Source organism: Aricia agestis, chromosome 6, assembly GCF_905147365.1.
Source record: "Aricia agestis chromosome 6, ilAriAges1.1, whole genome shotgun sequence".
In the NCBI taxonomy this organism is placed as follows: Eukaryota; Metazoa; Arthropoda; class Insecta; order Lepidoptera; family Lycaenidae; genus Aricia; species Aricia agestis.
Window position 1 is genome coordinate 14,308,153 of NC_056411.1, and position 24,080 is coordinate 14,332,232.

Sequence of the window (24,080 nt, forward strand, 5' to 3'; positions counted from 1 at the left end):
AATACCTATGGTAGGTATACCCCTTATAGGATGGGGGTTGAAAAAACAAAGAGATGTCTCACCAGCTACTGCTAATACGTAAAATATATTGGTTAGGAATAAAAACTCGCTTTAATTAAATTGTATAATATAAAAATAGATTACTTAACATAAATAGTTGATTGAACAAAATCAGAAGACTTTACGAGTATATACAAAAACCCTTACTCGTTGAAAACTACCCTTATATTGATTATTATTCAATAAAAACAATACATCATAATGGCACTCGTAGCCTAAAATATTTTATTTATTTTCAATATCTAAGTATTTACACTACATTAATATTTTTATATCGTTGTAATAAAATAGAATATCGTGGTACAGTACAAGACAAATGCAGCTTAACTACTCGCATTTACATATTAAATATAGCCTTACAAACCAGCTAACTACTTTTGAACTACATTAAGGTACTTATTATTACATTATTTGAGGTTATGTTATGTACTTCAAGTTGTTTTAGGTACTGTTGTTGCGTTGCTACGATTCTTACACTGCAAAATACTACTTAAACTGCATCTACTTCTTTTGCCCATAACTTTTGTCTTTTGTTATGGTTAAATAGAGCAGATGGCGCGGCAGTGCCATACAAAAAACTTGGCCTTTTGGAGCCATAAAGAAGAAAAAGCTGCCTCTCCTTCATTCATAAGCAGGAGAGTTGCGCTTAGGATGGAGTATTTTTGAAATTCAAGCTGACCAGCCAAAGGAACAACTATTTTATAACTTTGCGGTAATTTGAATATATTTTAAACAGCCGACTAGTTCTGTTTTTTTGCATTTGCATTGCATTTTCAGCAATGCATTCCAAAAATAATATCAACAAAATGCTTCCTACATCAATTCTTCCGTTCCGTTAAGTATTTAGCTGTGTAAGAATCGCTACTACAAGCCACTTGTGCCGGTGTGAGCTTCATAATATTATGCCGTCATCTTATCGAGTTATAATTTCAACAATAATAAAGGAAATTTTCTACTCAAATATTTCCTTTTTTATAAACGTACCTACTTGTGCCTGCCTGTCTACTTGCGACAAAATGAAAACGGGTTGGACTATTCGGGAACCCATGATACCACCACTATTAACTTTAACCCAAACTGGCACAATTGGACCTTAAAAGTGCTATAATACGATATTTTTAGATGTTGCCGTTAATCCCACTCCCATCCCATGCGTGCCTTGATAATTTTCAACTTTTAGCTCCACAATACTATACAGGGTGTAACAAAACTAAGTGATAATACTTTAGTTAGGGTGTGTATGGGTACCCTATATCGAGTTCGCTGTGAAAGTAAGTATCAGCTCTAAAAGAGTAAACTTTTTAAACTTTTGTATGGGAAAAATAATGACGCTCGAGCGCTTAACCATACAAATAACTAAAAAATTGCTCTTCCAGCGCTACTACTTTTACAGTGAACTCTATACACGGGACAAAAACAAACCCTAAAGTATTATCATTAGTTTTGTTTCACCTTGTATAAAATATTGATAAAACGGTCGTTGAGATTCATTTATAAAAGATGAATTTCATTTTCAGATACAGCACAATTAGGTTGAGCCTACGGAATGCACTGCCGCGCAATGGAACGGAATGGAAGCGTCAATTTCGCCTCATGCGAGGAAATTGACACCGGAAAATTCTCGAGAATAGGCATGATGACTATTTTTTTTTCGTATCGGTAATTGAAAGACACTTAAAAAATAGAAACATCGTTGAAATAATGACTCTGATAGCTTAAAAATTCACCAAGATATGACAATTCAAATATCTCATAAAAAAGACCTGCCCGAAACGCTCCATACAAAGTGCTACGAAAGTATGACGTCAGTCTTTCGTAGTTTGTACGCATCGGGAGACAACTTTGTTCGACAGGTATATTAAATATTGCGTTTATGAAAGTGGTTTCATAACAAAAGTTGCTTTCAATTGCATAAGTTATCGAATTGTATACAAATATTAAGAAATTTAATTGAAAAAAAATTCGACTTGAATATCCAACTTTGAAGGCGCATCACAAAAAAAATACAAATGCTATCAAGCTAAAATTTTGGGAACACTTATTTTTTACAATGATTTTTTTTATTTTATTACCAAAATTCGCTAATCTTTGTCCTTCTCATCATCCCTATTCCACGGAAGACGCGCGTTTAATTTTTTGGTTCATATTTAATTTGTGAGTTACGCTGTTGACAAAAGTTAATTGTGCTATGTACTTAACAGTTTCGTTGCAAAAAGTCGCTTCCATTCCTATAACGCGCCGGTATAAATTGAGCCTTACTCCACTTGCTTATAAAAAAACAATGTATGCGAAAGTTTCAATAGTTGTTCTATGATTGTAAATACAACTTTTACGAGTTTATGATTCCTATAACAGAATTTTTCCTGACTAAGATTGACAAAGTAGTAGCGTGCTAATGTCCGGTCGCCGGATAAAGAGAAAAAAAGGTCTAACGTTTCTTGCCACGTTTACTCGATCACGTACTTAGCGTCTGTTTTCACAGGTCAGCCTATACAGTGTGTTAGTGTAAATACCGTTATCCTTGAAACCATCAAAATAATGAGCACGTCAAAATAAACAACTTTTTCTATGAGAACAATGCTGGGAACTCAAAAAAAATGTCGTCTTCATACCCATACGGATGCCCGGATCGGCAATTGGTATGGGTATGAAGACGGATTTTTTGGAGTTCCCAGCATTGTTCTCATAGAAAAAGTTGTTCATTTTGACGGGCTCATTTGATGGTATCAAGGATAACGGTGTTTACACTAACATCTTGTATATGAGTAGCTTTTCTCTTTTTCTAAAATTTCTCTCTATCCAGCGACCAGACTTTAGCAGCAATAGATCAATACCGTAAGTTTTTACGTAAAAAAAATATTTACAATAAAAAAACCTTTGTCAGGTAGAGCAAGAAGACATTATAAAAAGTACAAAAAGTCCTTTTGCCCCAACTTAACTTAATAATTACAATTTTATTATTATTGTTTTTGCTATTTCATTTTGCTGGATATACAGAAGACGTTCATCTGGAATGGCTGTACACCGCGTGACTCCAAATAATACAGTTTACAAAAAGACGGTTTACAACCATTAATGGTGCAATTTGGTCTACAAAAGCCTATTTTAATAACGGCTCGTATATAGCCAGCTTTAAACGTACATTTCGTTGTGTTTTTTATATTTTAATATTGGTAATAAAACTAAATATCTTTCGATTCAAATCGAGGAAGACTTTTTTGCGCCAACGAATTACGTATCCGCTATAATAGCACAGTCGACGTAGAATATTTAAGTATTTTCGCCTTTTTTCCTCTTCCTTGGTCCGCGGGAAGTGGCCAAACAGCCTGTTGTGTTGTGTTATCTGGAAAAATAAAATATATAATGATACAAACTTGTTTTAAAAATTTATATTTAAACAAATATTTGGTTTAGATTGATTTAGACTAAAGAAACTCAAGGTTTTAGAAATAAGACATATGTAGCGAACATAATATTACCTAATAAGAACTTAAGATATTTGCTGACGCTGCAGCAAACTTTTAAATACTTTTCATGTGTTATGAGTGAATTATGACGTGTAAGCAATGACTGTGTTTGGCTTGTACCTATCTATAATATAAAAATGAGTCGCTGAATGTGTTGCTAAGCGCAAAACTCGAGAACGGTTGGACCGATTTCGCTAATTCTTTTTTTTTAATATTCCTTGAAGTACGAGGATGGTTCTTACGGAGAGAAAAATTCTAAAAAAAAAATTTAAATTTCCTGAAAAAGTCTAAAAACAACACTTTTCTATACTCCCATACAAAAGTTAAAGAATCGACTGTTAGGCGATACGAAGTTCGCCGGGTCAGCTAGTTCTAAATAAATGAATGAAGTCAGGCTGATCTTTCTGTTTTACTGTAAAGGAGAAAGATGACATCTACATCTAGAACTATCATGAAAGTAAAAAAATAAGTTCCTTTATGCCTTGTCGTTTCCGATAATACACAGTAATGTATATGCGTCATATATCTCAGTTTCTCCAAGCATAGGTAATGCCAATGATAGGACACGTAGAGATTAGAGAATATCAGCAAGACGTGGGAGAACACATTTCTACGAATCACTAGACGTTTAAGGTGACGCCGCGTTAAAGTAAAAAAACCGTGTTGGTTATGTTTTAGATTGCTTGTTTTCTATATATAAAACAAGCATGAGCTTACGATGCCTTATCTTGCTTCCTACGACGAATCTCATATTTGTTTGGCATTTCACTTCACTAGCAAAATTAACTATTGCGTTTTGACTAAATACCCTGCTGTGGATTGTGGAATCACTATCCAAATGGCAAATCTTAATTTGCAATTACCAAAATATGCCAACAAGATTATGGGACATTACAACATTTTACGAGATCAAATATTAGGTAAGAATAGCATAAGTAATATGTACCTATTATAATGTTACCCAATAGCCAGGATTATTACCTTGATTTCGTAAAAAACAAATCAACTTATTAATTAAACACTATTTGATAAAGGAAATACCTCAGAATATGACGACTATAAAATATTTTAATTGTCTGTGTATAACTTTTTGTGGGAATATAAAATTCGCTAATTCAGATCATGGCTACGACAAAAAATCAATTACGGACATTCTACGCATATGGGACAACTCTTCCAATTTTACTGCTTCTCTTCTTGTCACACAATTCTAAATATAAATAAACACTAATATTCAATTAAGTTCATCCCGCTAAAACTCGAGAACCGATTTGTTTAACTTAAAGCCTTAGAATATTGCTGAAGTCTAGGGTAGGCTCATATTAGGAGAAAGTTCACCGCATAGTTTTTCTCCTAATATTCTGTAAATTCTGTATCTTCTCATCGTGAGGACTTTAATGATACTTTATTTGTATGGCATCGAATTCGTAAAGCACCATTCTTTCAAAGTGCAACGTCCACACGCCGAGTGACAAAATTCGTACTCAAATCTCTGATAATATAATATCCAACCAACCTTTGTATTATAGCTCAAAAGCCAAGAGCAGATTTTCGTCATTTTATAAAAGATGAAAGATTTTCTTTGTTATTATGTCCCTTAAAGCTTTTAAAAGGCACGACCACGTTTAGGATGCAGTTACTTTGGAAACCTCCTAAAGCAGGGGTCACAAATTATAGTTTCGCCCGGGGTCCATTTTAAGGAAAGAAGAAACCTTCACGGTCCACACATTGTATAAAAATATACAAAGGTTTATTGTATAAAAAATACAAAATTACGGAAATTACAAAGATAGACAATTAACTAAAGGTTTTGTAGCTCATTATCTCTCTGATGTTTGGAGTGAAATTGGTGCAAGCTATTTGATATGCAGATATTCATCAGTAAGTCGAGAGCGAATTTATTTTTAACGAAGTTCTTCTTCGAAAATGCTTAGTCCGAACAATGGGTTGGCGGTCCGGGTGCGGACCGCGGTCCGCAATTTGGTGACCGCTGTCCTAAAGTAACTGCAACATGGGACATGTATAGAAAATTCTTCAGCTTTAATAAAATGACGAAATTCTGACTCTCCTGGCTCTAGAGCCATAATAGTTAATACAGAGGTTGGATGGATGGATTAATTACTAACAGAGATTTGATAGTGAATTTTTGTCACTCAGCAATATGGACGTTGTCTAGAATTTGTGGTATACAAATTCTATCATCATCGAAACAATGGAAAGCCTGGCTCAGTGGCGGCCTTACCCATTGCGAGGCCCCGGGCGTAAGGTCTTTGCGAGAATCTGGGCGGCAGGTCTTTGCGACGCCCTTTGTCTTCCAGAAAATCACCTTGCGAGGCCCATGCAAGAGCGAAGCCCCGGGCGATTTTTTTTTGTAATGAAATAAGGGGGCAAACGAGCAAACGGGTCACCTAATGGAAAGCAACTTCCGTCGCCCATGTACATTCACAGCATCAGAAGAGCTGCAAGTGCGTTGTCGGCCTTTTAAGAGGGAACAGGGTAAGGAAAGGAAGGGAAGTGAATAGAGGCGGGTAGAGAAGGGAAAGGAAGGGAATAGGGGAGGGTAGGGAAGGGAATAGGGTAGGGGATTAGGCCTCCGGTAAACTCACTCACTCGGCGAAACACAGCGCAAGCGCTGTTTCACATCGGTTTTCTGTGAGAACGTGGTATTTCTCCGGTCGAGCCGGCCCATTCGTGCCGAAGCATGGCTCTCCCACGTATAAAATTGCCCTATTCGCCACCCCTAGGGCCGCCACTGCCCTGGCTCTTACTCTATTAGGAATTCAGCTGTACCTGGGTCCGTGCCTCATGCGCATGACGTGTGGGGGCAGCGGGCGCTCATCATCGGACAGCTGCAGCCCCGCCACCAGCTGCATGATCTCGCGCTCCTTCTTCAGCTCCTCGCGACCTGTCTCCACCTGGAATTGAGAATACACCACATTAGACTACGAAAAAGGGAAAACTTTAGTTGTTTAAAGTTAAAACAATGAATAGGATGATACTGCAATGTTTTCACGCTTGAGACAGAACAAAAAAATTTGTTCGATGTTTGATAACTTATAGTTACATAATATGTGAATATTCTGATATGACGTGTGCAACATGTCGGATTTTGATCGGATTATTTACTGTATGTCCTAGTAGCACCCTCTGTTCCGAGTTCCGATTTTTGCGCTGGCATGATTAGTTTCCAGCGCTGGATTCGGTGTATCAATGTTACACAATGTGAGCAATAAATACTGGACACTGGACTAAGTTGAAACTTTTTTTTGCAGTGTATCAACGTGTGCCGGCCTTAGTTCTTAATGTACAGTCATGCATGTGTTATGAAATGTGTAAAAAAAATGTTTGGTGTTTTTATACTATCCAAGTAAAAATATGCATTATAAGGACACGATTCGTAAACCAGCAGATGATCAACCCCAAATAAAATTGTCTATTGTGAGTAAGCAGTGACGGATTAACCCTTAATCAAATTAAGCAATTTTCAAAGATCGATTCTAGTTGAGATACGGATAGGGGGGCCCACAGGCATGGATTGCTTAGGGTATCAAGTAATCTTAATCCGTCACTGTGAGTAAGTAAATCTTAACAGCTAGCTGCCGCACTTAGAGACGTTGATGATAAAACGTTGATTTAATGAAGATAATGTGGTCAAAATCTTCATTTATTTACAGTTAAGTAATTTATATATATTCACCTCTGACTTTGGCAGTAACTTCTTTAGTAGGCATTTACAATAGATATTTTATTACTCATATACCTACAAGTGCTACGTTCGATTTCACACACAATAAACAGAAAATTGTTACATAAAGTTCTTAAACAATTTGCGCCTCTCTCCACTGTTTCTATTAGTATTTCTATAGTTATGTATGAATTGTAGAAAATCTTTTTGTTTTCTTCTAATTCGCTGAGGTAATTAAACCCCATTGTATTTGTTTGACGCGTTTTATTTTACGTTAACTGCATTATGTTATGTTATCTAACTGTTAACGCGTCGAATTTAATATGTGACTTTCTAAATACTTTTGTATGATATAATAAAGAAACATGGATAGCATAACTTTGATTTATCGAGTTATTATTCCAAAACAACGTTAGAAAAGTAGGTACTTTTTTTATTTAAATATTTTTAATTAGGTTATAAAACCGAGCAAGAATGAAGTACTTAAGTATTTAATTTTTTTAATGTCTTTAAAAAAGTACCTAGTGTATGTGTCGCAGCCGACTGGTTTAAATAGCCGTTCAATCAAACAGCTAGCCCTTTGACTGAACAACGCCATTCAATCACACGGCTTTACGTCGTTTAGTCGACTTATTGACTACAACGTTCAACACTACAGCTAAACGACGCTTAGCCAACTGGTTTAATGGCAAATTAACTAGGGTGATAACCTAACCTACTTTGGACTTTCTGGATTGTGTTTGTTTTTGTTTTAGCGGGGGGTTGCGCCCCCCAAGCCCCCCCTTTTATTTGATGACGGTTGCCGGCTGCTGCCGCAGCACGCTCGCTGCGCTCGCTCGGCTCCCTCTGTGTAATTGTGGTCTAAGTTCTAACCTAACCTAACCAAACCAAACCTGAAAAAACTGTATTCTAACTAATTTTGAACATATTTAGCACATACAATAATTATAGCTAATTTATTATTTATGGAATTGCAATAAATACCTTGGTGATGTATTTCATAATCCCGTAATTTCTCCTCGAATATTTGTTGCAATTTTGATTCACTCGTATGTGCCTCCATAATTTTTATCTCATTAATAACACTTGTAACTTTTATTAACTACTTTCTTTCCAAAAAACAACCACAAACAATACAACAAACACCTGCTAGTTGACGCCATATTGTAAATAAAACGCTCCTAGCGCCGCAGCGGTGCGCGCTGAACTACTTCAATTAGACGGCGGCTTTTGAATCAGCTGTAGTGTTGAACGTTTTGAGCGACTAAAATATTCAATCAAAAAGCTAGACGTGTGATTGAATGGCGTTGTTCAGTCAAAGGGCTAGCTGTTTGATCGAACGGCTATTTAAGCCGTTCGATCAAACAGCTAGCCCTTTGACTGTGACATATATATTATGTTAGTTATCTACGTTGAGTAAGTTTTAGTTACCAGCTATTTTTACTAAAACTTTGTCGTGACGAAGTCTATTAGAATAATTCAAGTTCTAAATTCAAAAAGGCAATTTAAAAAATCACGACTTCAATCAGGTCACACGCATAGATAAAAGAGTGATCGGCTGACGTAACGGGTTGCGCAAGCCGCCGCAACCATAGAATATTGCTTCCTCGTGGACGCCATTGCGAATTCCACCATCAATTCCCAGATACGTAACTTTTTCTTGGTATATGTAATGTCTGTATTAAATTGCTTACGTGCAAAACGTGAGTCCTCTGAGAGTTGGCAATTTTTTCACCGACGTGTTATTTTCAAAGCAGCTACATTTTTTAACCTGTAATTGCATATTTTAAAGAAGAAAGCGTTTCTTACATCTCTAATGATAGGTTTGTGAGTTTTTGACAAAAGTTTTCTACTTGAATACGATCGCTTAAGATTAAGTAACATCAAAAAGTTGATCAATTAACATACCCACTGAAGATACGCTTCTGGTAACAAAACCTTAAAAACTGGCCATTAATCTGAAACTTGTTAATTCCCATTCAACTATCCATACATACATCATACAACGTGCACAATCTGATAACTTCACACTATTAATAACTTATCTCATACACGCCACTCAAGTATAGTGTTTTTAAACAAGGTATATGTTGTAGGATGTTGTATGATTGTATGGCATCACTATTCAAGTCGGACCTGTATAGCCGGATCTATTAATACGCCATTCAAAGTGAGCGGAGGGATGATAATGTCAGGAAGTTAAATGTCATGTAAATATACAAGGTGTAACAAAATTTGTTGTAGAGTGGAAAAAGGGTGTTGTAAAAAACTTGAGTCCCATGTATAGAGTTGGCTGTGAACGTATTCGCTCTGAAAGAGTTACTTTTTAAACATTTGTATGGACAGATTCATGACGCCGCACTGGGGCGCTTGCCATAGCAATCACAAAAAACCAGCCAAGTGCGTATCGGGCCACGCGCAATATAGGGTTTCGTAGTACCGCTAGTTTTTGAAAATAATTTTTGTATAGCCAATGAAAATACATTTATATAACGTGTTTTACACTACTAACATCATCTCAGTTACATTCAAAGGAATTTTAAACGAAAAGTTCCATTATACTTCGCCGAATACATTTCTTTTAATTGATCGACTATTACTCAGTAACTTATGGAGTCTTCTTAGCCGTGATAGTTTTCCTTTTAAATTCAGCATATTTCCTACTCCCGTGAATTTTTTCACATTTCCAGAAGCACTTGATTAGCTGGTAGAAGGGACTGGACACTGGACTCTAACGATTTTTTCCACTTTAAAACTTCATATTTCACAAATGGATCCCTAAATCGGAAAATGATCTAAGAATACTTGAAGTATTTTTTAAAAAACCTATCCAACGATACCCAACACGATGGGGTGGACGTGAAAAAAAACATCCCCGCTTCATGTGTAGGGGAGGTACCATAAAAAATATTTTTTTAAGATTTATATACCATTTTGTTGGCATTATTAATATGTACATTCAAGCCGATTTACAGCTTTGTAGGTTCTATAGTCTCTGAGCAAAACCGCGGATACACACAGACGGACAGACAGACAGACAGACGGACAGACAGACGGACAGACGAACGGACGGACAGACCGAAACTATAAGGGTTCCTTGTTCACTACGGAACCCTAAAAATTGCTATTTCAATGCTAGTACTTTTACAGTAAACTCAATATTATGTGGGACACATAGGGTTGCCATCCGTCCGGATTTCCCCGTGTTGTCTAGGGTTCCGTCCGACCGGTTTTTTGAAAAGCGTCCGGGTGAAATCCAGACACTTTTGATGAGAGAAATTTAACTTTTAAGTTATGCAGAAATAAACGAAAGATAAAAACTCGCTAAGCATACACACGGTTCCTTGCATGGACTTGAGTTTGTCAAATTTTTACAAATTCTTGTTGGAAAAACAAAAATTTGCAAGACGTATCGTAAACTGTTTAAAAGGTGTCCGGAGAAATAACCACATTTCGGCCAAATATCCGGGAATTTTGTCGTGCCTGACCGGCGAAGACAATTTGGGTGATGGCAACCCTAGGGACACATACTCGTATAGTCCGTCAAGAAAGTGAAGAAAGTATAAAGTGGCAACATCATAGTGTCATCCCTTTTTTCTCCCCATTGATTTGAAAGGGTTGGTTGATAGTGCGTAGGGCACTACGATGTTGCCACTTTTTAATTTCTTCACTTTTTTGACAGACTCTACACACCCTAAACTAAGAATTATCACTTTGTTTCTTTTACACCCTATAGACATACATTTTAGTCTGTATCATTTGATGACATTATACTGTTGGAATTAAAAAAAATAAAAAAATTTAAATATCGTTGTGGTTGTGTGAGGTTAGATTAGATAAAGGATGTTGAGTCACGGGTCCGACTAGGGTTGCCAGGTGTCTGGATAAGTTCGGACACAGTCAGGCTTTTTGAACGTGTATCCGCCAAAATTAAGGGAGTTCAGCTTTTGTAGAACTTCTAATTACTTATGTTAAATTTTTTCTGTTAGATGTTTTAAATAAAACAGAAAATATTATGTACTCGCTATCCCGAACGTATTGCTCACCGAGAGTTTAGATTGTAATTTGTAAGTACTTGATAGCAGGGTTTCCGGTTTTTCGTACATAATATGTCCGTCTGCTTAGACGGACATATTATGTACGAAAACCCGGAATGACTTCTTTGTCTGCTTTTTTGGTTTAGCGACCTGGCAACCCTAGGACCGAGAGCACAAAAAGCTAAACCAATTAAGCAGCTATTTGTTGCACAATACATCAAAGGCAAAAACCCTTGGAGCAAAAGAGAATTATGTATCTTGGTCTCTCGGCATTTTTGTAAGGTTTTACAAAATTACCATTGCATTAAAGTCAAAATTCAAACGTCGCAAAATAAAGTTTTTCGTTCGTATATCGTATAAGGGCCTTTTAATAGCCCTAGCTAGAGTCTAGCGTAAAGAATGTAGTGTGTAACAAAAATAAGTGATAATACTTTAGGGTGTGTACGTGTTCCTTGTAGAGAGTTCACTGTGAAAGTAGCAGCGCTGAAAGACGAAAATTTTTTTTCACTTTTGTATGGGCAAGGGCCCGAGCGTCACGAGTTTCCCCATACAAAAGTGAAAAAAAATTTTGGTCTTTCAGCTTTGCTACTTTCATAGTGAACTCTCTACAAGGAACACGTACACATCTTAAATTATTATCACTTATTTTTGTTACACCCACATTGTCATTACTCTGAGATCCTTGTCTCAAAATAAAATTCTTCTCTAGAAAATTGGTTTTATGAGGAAAACTGATTATAGTGACTATGGTAAATGCTGCGACATACCATATATACGTAAAAGCTTGAATAAAAAAGTAAAAGATAGTAACAGATTTCTTATATTAACTGGTGTAACATGTCGTGTTCCGTGTTACACAACATAATGAGTAATTTACCCGCATGACTAAAAGAAAGTGTGAATGGAAGAAGAGGTAAAAGCAGTTATTAGTTTCCACTACAACTTCACTCTTGACCACTACTCGTTTTTGGTAATTTAAAGCCTATTGCGCAGACGTAAGTTTGAAATTCCAAAGTATGTGTTCAATATGTTAGTGAAGTCAATTGAAAGTCTAAATCATGAATGAAGTTGCTATTAATGAGTCGCTATTAAGTATTGTCAGTACTATGAATATTAATTCTGCTTTTAGACGTTAATTTCAGTTTTGAATGTCTCGGTTTTTATTTACAAAATAATTTAAAAAAAAAATTATAGTGCGTCAAGAAAGTGAAGAAATTAAAAAGTGGCAACATCGTAGTGTCATCCCTTTCAAATCAATTTAAGAAAAAGGGATGACACTACGATGTTGCCACTTTTTAATTTCTTCACTTTCTTGACGCACTATGCATAAAAGCAGATAAAAGAGTAAACTTTGTTTTGTACCAGTACCTCTCTCTGTAACAAAGTTTCTCTGTACCAGTACCTCTCTCTGTAACAAAGTTTATCTGTACCAGTACCTCTCTCTGTAACAAAGTTTCTCTGTACCAGTACCTCTCTCTGTAACAAAGTTTCTCTGTACCAGTACCTCTCTCTGTAACAAAGTTTCTCTGTACCAGTACCTCTCTCTGTAACAAAGTTCCTCTGTACCAGTACCTTTCTCTGTAACAAAGTTTCTCTGTACCAGTACCTCTCTCTGTAACAAAGTTTCTCTGTACCAGTACCTCTCTCTGTAACAAAGTTTTTTCTCTGTATTTTCTTCCAAAAAACAAGAACACAAGGCACAGGCTATCGTAGCCGATCCATTTCCTTTTAATTATCATAAATTGGACAACTTGCCTGACAGCAATACAAAATATAGCTGTATTGCGTGAGGGAAAAGAAATTTAAAAAAACAATTGTACATAATAATATAATATTATTCGATAAGTATATTAGTTGTGACAAAAATATCAACAACTAGTTATATTCTAGTAACAAAACCGGCCAAGTGCGTGTCGGGCCACGCGCAATATAGGGTTCCGTAGTGCCGCTAGTTTTTGATAATTTTTGTATGGTCAATGAATGCACATTTATAACGTGTTTTACACTACTAACAACATCATCTCAGTTACGTTCAAAGGAATTTGAACGAAAAGTTCCTTACTTCGCCGATTAATGTTATTTTACTTGATCGACTATTACTCAAAAACTTATGAAGTCTTCTAGGGCGTGATAGTTTTCCTTTTAAATTTAGCATATTTCCTACTCCCGCGAATTTTTTCACATTTCCAGAAGCAACTGTTTAGCTGGTAGAAGGGGGGACACTGGACTCTAACGATTTTTTCCACTTTAAAACTTCATATTTCACAAATGGATCCTTAAATCGTGAAATGATCTTTGAATACTCGTAATATTTTTAAAAAACCTATCCAGCGACACCCCAGACGGTGGGGTGGACGCGAAAAAAATAATCACCCCCGCATTGATGTGTAGGGGAAGATTTAGTAAGTATACCATTTTGTCGGCATCATTAAGATGTATATTCATGTCAAATTACAGCTTTGTAGGTCCTATAGTCTCTGAGCAAAACCGCGGACAGACAGACGGACGGACGGACAGACCGAAACTATGAGGGTTCCTTATTGACAACGGAATCCTAAACATTTGTTGTATCTAAGGCGGAATAGCGTTGTTTTGTTTTTTATCTAATTGAACAAAATACAAACGCGATCAATTAGCAAAACATAACTTTATAATATGCAGTTAATAATGCAATTATTGCTTTGCGATTTATGCTCATAAAATAATTAAGATAAATTATGATTTTAAACGGTTTCCTATCGTACATTTCCACCACTGCAACTCTTGTTAGTTGTAACCCAGTCAAATGGGATACTTAACCAACCAGTGGTAGGCAACCACAAGAATCCCTCTGATTTGATCTCTAGGGAGCCCGAAAGACATGCTAAGGTGCCATGGGACCCGCGGCAAAGTTAATCAGAAGAAAGTAAGAAGAATAGTATATTGTTACAAAGACTGCAATTCAAATATTATTTGCCCGGTTTCTGACTTTTTTGACAGGAGGATATTTTAAGAGGGCAACACCTTGTTACTTTTAAACTTAAGTTTACTTGAATCTCAAGGGAATCGCTTAAGATGCGATAAAACGGAGTTTAGAAATTCATATGTGAAAAAATGTGGTCGAGCAACAGAGCGGAGGTTCGGGCTCGGTTGGAAAGTTCGCCGTATACAGCCACTGAGGATGCGGGCCTTCCTATGCTAATTAACACTATAATGAGTTGCTATAAGCTATTTAAAGGCTTAGCTCATACCCAGTACTACTGTGTTGTCACTGTCTAGAGACTGCAACAAAATTATCAGTTAAAAAACATCAAATCAGTTAAGAAAACGAAGTTTTTGCAGTAGATACTTAAGACATCGTGGTTTTCGCGAGATAAGCTAGTATTTTTTTTTAATCTTTTTATTTACAGGAACTTTATGATCTAGTCATTTTAGGATTCATTTATGAAATAAGATATAATACTTAATATAATATATCACGCGTGCGTCTGTCCGTGACATGGCTACAGAAGGAATGAAACAATTTTTGCAAAAACTGATTTTACAGAGCGACAACGCTTTAAATGAACGTGGGCGGGGGCGCTGCAGGTAAAGGAGAACTGTCAAAAATAGCGATTTTGTATGATGGCGGCGTTACTTCCTTTTTTCGCCACGTTCATTTAAAGCCTTGTAACTCTACATCATGAAGTACACAACAAACAACGGCAAACGTCAACGTTAAAGCAATCAACAAATTCCAGCATCACGCCAGGAACTAGAAACACAAGAGACTAGAGAAATCCCCAAATATTGCCGAAGACAGCGACCGAGTCAACACTCGTTCCGAACATTGGCTTTCTACGTAAACACACATGCATGATCTCGCATGCTAGTTTCATAATAATTTCATTTTGCATACATTAATGATTATATCATCGTCAATGAATAATCGATATTAAGTATAGTAATGTTATGCCTAGATATACATGAAGATCCATAGATACGATGACTAGATACATATAGATATTCGTCGCGCTCAATCACAAGTCTATTATTATTTATCAATGTGCAAACCATTAGCGATACACATCAGTTAGTAAATTGAATGAATTAAATGCATGGTTTCCTCAAGACTTTGCATAGCCTGTATTTTTAGTCATGTTATTAGGTTGGTTTTAAACTATTTAGACATTTCAGTTTATTCAATTAGTAGATGACTCACGCCCCCAACTCCGTTCGCCCAATTTTGCCAAAATTCATTTATTGCGCGGGAATCGTACATTTTTCCGGGATAAATGTATCCTATGTCCTTTAGTATCTATATAAGAATTTTCAGCAAAAGCGATTCAACGGTTTGTTCATGAAGAGATAGTAGACAGACAGTCACACTTTCACATTTTTAATATTAGTCTCTCAGTAGGATCTCAGAGCCATTACAGTACAAAAGACAAAGAAATCAGTCCTCATTTTAATTACCTAATTGAATTAGATGCTATGGTTTTAAACCAGACGCTTAATTTTGTTTCTTTATTAAATTACTAGCGACCCGCCCCGGCGTCGCACGGGTATAAAATATATGGCCACTGAAAAAATTATTAAAATCGATAGCCTATCCTTCACGTGGTCTACTTCTTATCTGTGCCAAATAACATAAAAATTGCTCCAGTTCGCGAGATAAGCCCTTTCAAAATTTCCCCCGTTTTTTCCACATTCTCCAATTAGCATTAGCGTTATAAAATATATAGCCTATAGCCTTCCTCAATAAATGGGCTACCTAACACTGAAAGAATTTTTCAAATCGGACCAGTAGTTCCTGAGATTAGCGCGTTCAAGTTAGCCCTTTCAAATAATTTTCCCCGTTTTTTTCACATTTTCCTCTATCTCTTCGCACCTATTAGTCTTAGCGTGATAAAATATAGCCTATAGCCTTCCTCGATAAATGGGCTATCTAACACTGAAAGAATCATCAAAATCCGTTGCGTAGTTTTAAAGATTAAAGGGAACAAAGGGACATGAGGGAAAAAAGCGACTTTGTTTTATAATATGTATAGATAGATTACCTGTATGAGCTACATACAATAATATAGTATGTAACTCAAACAGGCATAATATTATGTAAAATATATACTTATTAAAGTTATTAAGTCAGCTGTATTAATACTACAAGTAGCGAATAGTAAACTGGGTTACAGGTGTTACATGTTATACTAAAACTCATTTCATAACAAGTATAATATTATCTACAGAGTGTAACAAAACAAAGTGAAAATAATTTAGAGTGTGTATGTGTCCTTTGTATAGAGTTCACTGTGTAAGTAGCATCGCCAAAGAAGTATTTTTAATGATTGTGGATATTAAGCGCCCAAGTGTGGCGCCATGTATTTCCCCAATAAAAAATTAAAAAGTTACTCTTTCAGCGCTGCTACTTTCACAGTGAACTCTATACAGTGAGTATATCAATTAATTCATTCATTTATCACTTTGATTTGTTACATCCTTATATGAATTGTGTGGCTACTTTTTCAGCGCTTATACTTAATATTTGGACTAGATGTTATATTTTTTACAAATTAATTCGTAGAGCGTGCACTGTGTAGGTTCAGTAAAATAACAGTTAAATTAACATTTACAGGGAATAATAACCTGAAGGAACCTCCTTCATTTAATTTTATAATAGGATAATTTAGTAATTTATAATAGGATAATTTAGTAATTTATAATATGATAATTTAGTAATTTATAATAGGATAATTTAGTAATTTATAATAGGATAATTTTTTGGAAGTCTATTAAAAAATTATCCTATGTGGTATGTCCTTTTCAAGAAACTATATATATATTGTAAGTATCCCATACGATACACACTTAGCTCGGTGCAGCTATTTACGCATTAGGAAGTGGGTAATAAACAGCCAGACAGACACACTAGCAAAGACAGTAAAATATTAGTAGGGTTATTATAATGTGAACTACATACATAGCAAACGTTAATTTAGCATACATTTAATAGAGGTAACTGTGGATGATTATAGCTGGACATAATAAAAAAAAGTTTTAACTTTTATATCTATTACAAATAGTTAATACATTGTGGATATTCTACTTTTTCTAGCATTAAATAAATATCTCGAGGAGACAATACCACTAGCAACGGTTTAGATACCAGTTTCAAAACCGAATTTATTTTTGCATGGGTATGGACTTATGGAGTTACTCGAGTCCCAGGAAAGGCTCACGATAGTTTTTATCCCGGAATCCCGATACTGGGGGTACCGGGATTTACGAATTTGAACGATACGGAGTTGCGACCTAAATCTAATAGAAAATAGAGACATTTATATATTTATCAACTATAATTTTATGTAGAGTTAGGTCTACCAGGATCTGATTTTTGACAGCAGATTTTCAAAAAAATATTCTTGATCATTGCATAAATTTTTATATTTGCATGTTTAACACACAGAATCAGACGCTGAAAGAAAAAAGTATCAAAAAGTCACAGTTTTAAAAATAATCATGTTTAAATAATTTGTTTTGAATAGTATTCTGTTTTGAATAGTATAACTGATATATGTTCCAGGCAGAAGGTACATACTGAATGCCCACAAATTGCTTTGTTCAGTGATGAATTAGGTAAGGACTTAGGTATTTATTTAAATAGGATGTGTATTGGACAATCATTTTCCAATTTCTGTATGCCTGGAGCTACTTATAGTGAAATAATGTGCAGGGCTTTGGCTATGACTTATTGTCCGAATACAACATTAATAGTTTTAGTTGGGAGGAAGGGAAAATTAAACAAAAAACAAATGACCGAATTTCTAGATAAATTATTTATTATTGAAAATATTAATAATGTTATCTTGTTTACTTTTCCCTATATACAAATGTTGCCAAAGAGATATAATAAAGAAAACTATTCTAGGTATCAACTGAACAGCCTAATGTATACTGCTGTAAATAATAATTGTATCATTTTAAATGACTCACATAAGCAATGTCAGGTTGTAGACATTAATAATTTAGATTTTAAGTTATCCACCATGACAAGAGATAAGTACTTCTTATCTAATTTTTATAAAAGACGAATAGCCAGGTTGCTATTTAACTTTTTAGATTTTAAACAAGCCAAGTGTTTGGCTTCAGAGACTACTGCTTCTATTGAGCAGAATTATACTAGTCATAATATTAACGAATTGGAATATGTTCCAAATATTTATTTAAATTAGATAATAAGACAATGGAGGACATCTCTTGCGGAAATAAATTTAGTATTGAAAATCCTACCAATAATTTGTTAGACTCAAATATATTAAGTAAGAATAAATGTAATTTGATTAATCTGGTGCATCAAAATTTACAAGGTATGGTAGGTAAAGAACTTGAAATTGAGTTATTTTTAAAGGAATTTAACATTGATATTATTTGTATATCTGAACACTGGTTCAGACAATATGAACTCACTTTCAATTTCAATAACCACCAGATAGCTAGTTCGTTCCGTAGAGAAAATGCCATTAGAGGCGGCTCTTTAATATTAATTAGAAATAATTTAAAATTTAAGGAACGTAAAGATATTGTGAGTCTCTTTATTGAACGAACAATTGAAGTAGCTTGCATAGAGCTAAGTCATCTTATTATTGTGGGTGTATACAGGCCTCCTTCAGGGTTATTTGATACCTTTGAACAAACTATGGAACAAATACTGTCAAAAATATGTGCATCTAACAAAAGGGTTATTATATGTGGAGACTTTAATATTAATTTATTGGATTTAAATTCCACAACTGTTAGATTCACATCTTTATTTAAATCATATAACCTTTGCAATTTGTTTCATGAACCTACAAGAGTCTGTGAGACCACAGCTACTTGTATTGATAACATATTTACAAATCTCATTCCCGATAAAAAAGAAATAATTAATAAGTTAAGCTCTGATCACCGTGGACAGTTAGCATCATTTAATGTCAATTGCGATAATAACGTAAAGGATAATCTTGTGTTTGTTCCTGTGACTACAAAACGTATTGAGCAATTTAGAAGTAAATTAAATTCAAATATTCAGTCATTGGGTAGATCAAATAGCTCAGATGAAGCTTTTAATAATTTGTTTAAGGTAATAAGAACACAATTTAATACAGTATTTACTTCTAAAACAGTTAGAAACGATAATAAAAAAACCAGATTTATTGAATGGGCAACTAAAGGAATTAAAATAAGTAGGCAAAGATTATATGAATTATATGATGAGAGGTGTAGCAACAGTAGTGAATCATTTAAAGCATATGTTAAAAATTATTCTAAAACCTTCAGAAAAGTTTGTAAGGCTGCTAAGGCTCTATATATCAAAAATAAAATTAAAAATTCTAAAAATAAAATCAAAACTACATGGAAGGTTATATCTGGTGAGACTGGAAACGTCACCTGTCGTAACACTGATTTTGAATTATACTTTAAAAATAAAAAGATTACAAATAATCTCGAAGTTGCGACGGTTTTTGAAAAGTTTTTTGCTGACATTCCGGTCTCAACTACAAAAAATCTAAATTCCTCACCAGAAGCTGCTGAAAAGCTACTCAGAGACAATGTAAAGGAATGTGATGTCAATTTCAAGTTTAGGGAAATTAGCCCTAGAGATATTATTGATACCTTTAAATTGTTGAATATTAAAAATACTACTGATCTCTGGGGCATGTCTACAAAAATTATTAAATCGATAATTGACATCATAGCTCCTCATCTGGCAATAATTTTCAATGACTGCATTAAGAGTGGTGTTTTTCCTGACTTAATGAAGCACAGTAAGGTCGTACCTTTATTTAAAGCGGGAATTAAATCAGATCCGACTAATTACCGGCCTATTTCGATTTTACCGACTCTTAGTAAAATATTTGAAAAAATAATTTTACAGCAATTACTGTTACATTTTAATTTAAATAATTTATTACACAATAACCAATACGGTTTTACTAAGGGTCGTTCCACAACGGATGCTGGTATAGGTCTTCTTTGTAGCATATTTGAAGCTTGGGAGGAGTCACAGGATGCCTTAGGTATTTTTTGTGACCTCTCTAAGGCATTTGACTGTGTCGAGCATGCTACTTTAGTCAAAAAATTGCACCACTATGGCATAAGGGACTCAGCACTCAGCCTTTTGACTTCTTACCTCAAAAATAGGACTCAAAGGGTTGAAGTTAATAGTAAAAGATCCAATGGGACCAAAATAGAATTAGGTGTACCACAGGGATCCATTTTAGGACCATTTCTTTTTCTCATCTACATTAATGACTTACCTTATCTAGTTAAGGATAATGAGATAGTACTTTTTGCTGATGACACTTCACTTATTTTTAAAGTGAAGCGACGGCAGTCAAATTACGACGAGGTAAATAGTGCTCTCTCAAAAATAGTACATTGGTTTAATGTTAATAACTTACTTTTAAACTCTAAGAAAATCAAATGTTTAAAATTTACTTTGCCCAATGTTAGGCAAGTTCAAACCAATTTACTATTAAATGATGAGAAAATGAATATGGTGGACTCCACTGTATTCTTAGGCATTACATTAGATAGTAAATTACAGTGGGGTCCTCATATTGCTAATCTTGCAGGTAAGCTCAGTTCTGCAGCATATGCAGTCAGAAAAATTAGGGAAATTTCTGATGAAGACACGGCAAGACTAGTTTATTTTAGTTATTTTCACAGTAGAATGTCTTATGGTATCCTTTTATGGGGAAACGCTGCCGACATCAATACAATTTTTGGGCTGCAGAAGCGAGCTATACGCTCAATTTATAAAATGTCAGCTTTTGAATCTCTGAGAGAAAAGTTTAAAGAAATTGGTATTCTAACTGTTGCTTCTCAATACATTTTGGATAATGTATTGTATGTTAGAAAGAATTTAACTAAATTTAAAACTAAAAGTGATAGTCACGGTAGAAACACTAGAAATAGGCACAAGCTGGAAATACCAGTGATCAGACTTAGCAAAATAAGTAAATCTTTTAAAGGTCAGTATACGCCTTTACAATAAAATCCCGGAAAACGTTCAAAATCTATCAATTAATAAATTTAAAAAAGTAATTAAAGAACGTTTGTGTGCCAAAGCCTACGGTCAAAGATTTCCTAAACGATAGCACATCTTGGGAGTAGGATGGCTGCTTGCAAGGCTGCTTCTACATTTATTATATGTGACTTACAATTGTGTATTCATATTGTATAGATTAAGTTATTTACATTGTAAATTTTATTTTTTTAAAAGACAAATTTTCCACTTTTTTACTAAAAAGTGGCCCCGTGCGAGTTTCTTACGCCGGTTCTTCTCGCCGGGTTAGTTCCCGAACCGGTGGTAGGCAACATGTAGTTCAACATTCTGAAAATATTTGATTCAAATTTATTCAGAAATAAAACAATTTTTATTTATTTTATTTTATTTTTGGTAAATGGAACCATGTGTTGTTTTTTACGAAGAATTAAAAGAGTTATTAAAAAAAATAAAGACTGGCAATTGAATAAAAAAACATAAATGCCACCTTAATTTTTAGCTTAACATTAAAGTTAAAAAAAGGTGCTACTTATGTGCCAAGAAAAAAAGTTTAAGTAGACTGTAAAATGCTTAAAACAAACGACCTTGTCTTGTGTAGGATTTTTAATCATGAAAGAAAATATTAATATGATCTTATCACCCAATTATGCTCTAACTAGCTGTGCCCCGCGGTGTTACCCGCGATTTATTAGGTAAACTAAATTGTGAATTAATAGGTAAATAGTTATTGGTAATTAGAGACAAAATGAATTGAGTTTGATCATCGCAAACATCATTTTTTGATGACTGAGGGATGGAAGTTGATTAACCTGTCATATGCTATTGTTTTTAACCGACTTCCAAAACGAAGGAGATAAAAAAATATATTTTATGTTCAGATGTGATTTTTTTTATGATTTATGATTAACTTCGCATTCTGTGAAACGATTTCCAACATTTTGCAGTGTAAAGGACTATGAGACAGAGGACGGGACGGACGGGCGGCACATCTATACTAATATTATAAAGCTGAAGAGTTTGTTTGTTTGTTTGGACGCGCTAATCTCATTAACTACTGATCCAATTTAAAAAAAAATCTTAACCCATTTACCCAGGAAGGTTATATTAGAGTGTATCAGGAGTTTCCAATCTTTTTGAAGCTGCAGCGCAGTTACACGTAGGAGACAGGACGAAAGCCTATTATTCAAATGACACTCAAATCTGTATGTTTAGTTAGTCTGGCGTAGCCCCCCCAAGCAGGAGACGGGGCGAAAGCCTATTAATCAAATGACACTCGAAATCCGTATGTTGAGATTAGGTTAGAATAAATGACTTTTATAATTAATTACTCAGTTTGTTTCTAAAAAGGATAATTAAAATTTAGCACTTACGACGCGATACCATTTCGTTATTATTATTTTTATCAAAAAATTAAAACCGACTTCCAAGGTAAAAACAATAATAACATCCTTATAATATGAACTAAAAAGTATTAAATAATTTTTCCTATCTAATAGTGCCTTTTTCCGAATTCGGCTAAACCTCAACTATTTCTGTACTCAATCTTCATCATTTTGAAGTCGGTACCAGATAGCTGAATCTTCAGTTTGCCAGAATATTTGAAACTTTTGTAACTGGCACCGACTTCAAAATTATGAAGATTGAGTACAGAAATAGTTGAGTTTTAGCGGAATACGGAAAAAGGCACTATTAGATAGGAAAAATTATTTAATACTTTTTAGTTCATATTATAAGGATGTTATTATTGTTTTTACCTTGGAAGTCGGTTTTAATTTTTTGATAAAAATAATTATTTCACTCTTTTGAGTTACCTAGTAAACCATCGCGTACTGTACGTAGAATAATTAATACACTATATTATTCTACGTATCTTATTACAAGCTCACCGGTGAGATAGACACAATAGAATAACAATAGATTTCCAAGAATCCGCGATTGAAGGATTAATAGGAGTATAATCAGTAAAACCGTTTCGGAGGAACGGTTCTCGTAAGGACACGAGAATTTTAAATAATTTGTGAAGATAAGAAGATGTACTTATTTATTGTATTAAATATTAATTAATATTATAAGGCACTTATTTAAAGGGGCAGTTGTAAATTGCAGTTTTGGTAAGTTAAAAATTATAAATGGCACGTGTAATAACTAGTTTACCAGTTAAAACTAAGCAGCAAAGTAAACAAAAATGAGTTATAACAAATAATGAAATGGATCATTCAAAACATTATTGAACAGTAAAATAATTAAATGAGCGGTAAAAATTAATGAATGAGCGGTTACGTGCAGTGGGCAGTAACAAATCGGAATTTGTCAGTAAGAAATATCATTCTAAGCAGTTTTTTAAACAACGACGTGGTAAAATATAATAAAATCGGCCAAGTGCGAGTCGAACTCGCCCATGGAGGGTTCCGAACCGTTATAAAGTGAAAGTAAGACGGTCGCCGGCTGCTGCTGCAGCACGCTCGCTGCGCTCGCTCGGCTCCCTCTGTGTTGTGGTCTAAGTTCTAACCTAACCTAACCTACTCTTGGACTTTCTGGATTGTGTTTGGTTTTTGTTTTGGTGTGGGGGTGACCACCTTTCGGGGTGGGGGGGGAGCTGCGCCCCCCCATCCCCCCGCTACGGTATCCGTGGTTAAGTAGACTTCTGTTAAGTCGTTACCGAACCTCTCATTCCATCATTTTTATCTCTCATTCAGTTATTGGACTGCCCAATTATTTTTTTTAAACTGTCCATGTTTTACAGTCGCAATAATTAATCAACCGCCATAAAATTAAATAACTGCTCAATATTTTTTTAAACTGATCATAATAACATCTCAAATATT

At 34.8% G+C, this 24,080-nt stretch overlaps 1 protein-coding gene across 1 annotated transcript in view; it reads right to left on the reverse strand.

The window, feature by feature from the left end:
- Positions 1 to 2,773: 2,773 nt before the first annotated feature.
- The window catches only part of LOC121727972, a 45,095-nt gene continuing 23,788 nt past the window's right edge, over positions 2,774 to 24,080 (reverse strand). The window contains exons 2-3 of the mRNA XM_042116054.1: positions 6,318 to 6,442; positions 2,774 to 3,403 (exon numbers count right to left, since the gene is read on the reverse strand). Coding sequence (XP_041971988.1) covers positions 3,400 to 3,403; positions 6,318 to 6,442 — 129 coding nt within the window. The 3' untranslated portion in view covers positions 2,774 to 3,399. The remainder of the gene's footprint in view (positions 3,404 to 6,317; positions 6,443 to 24,080) is intronic.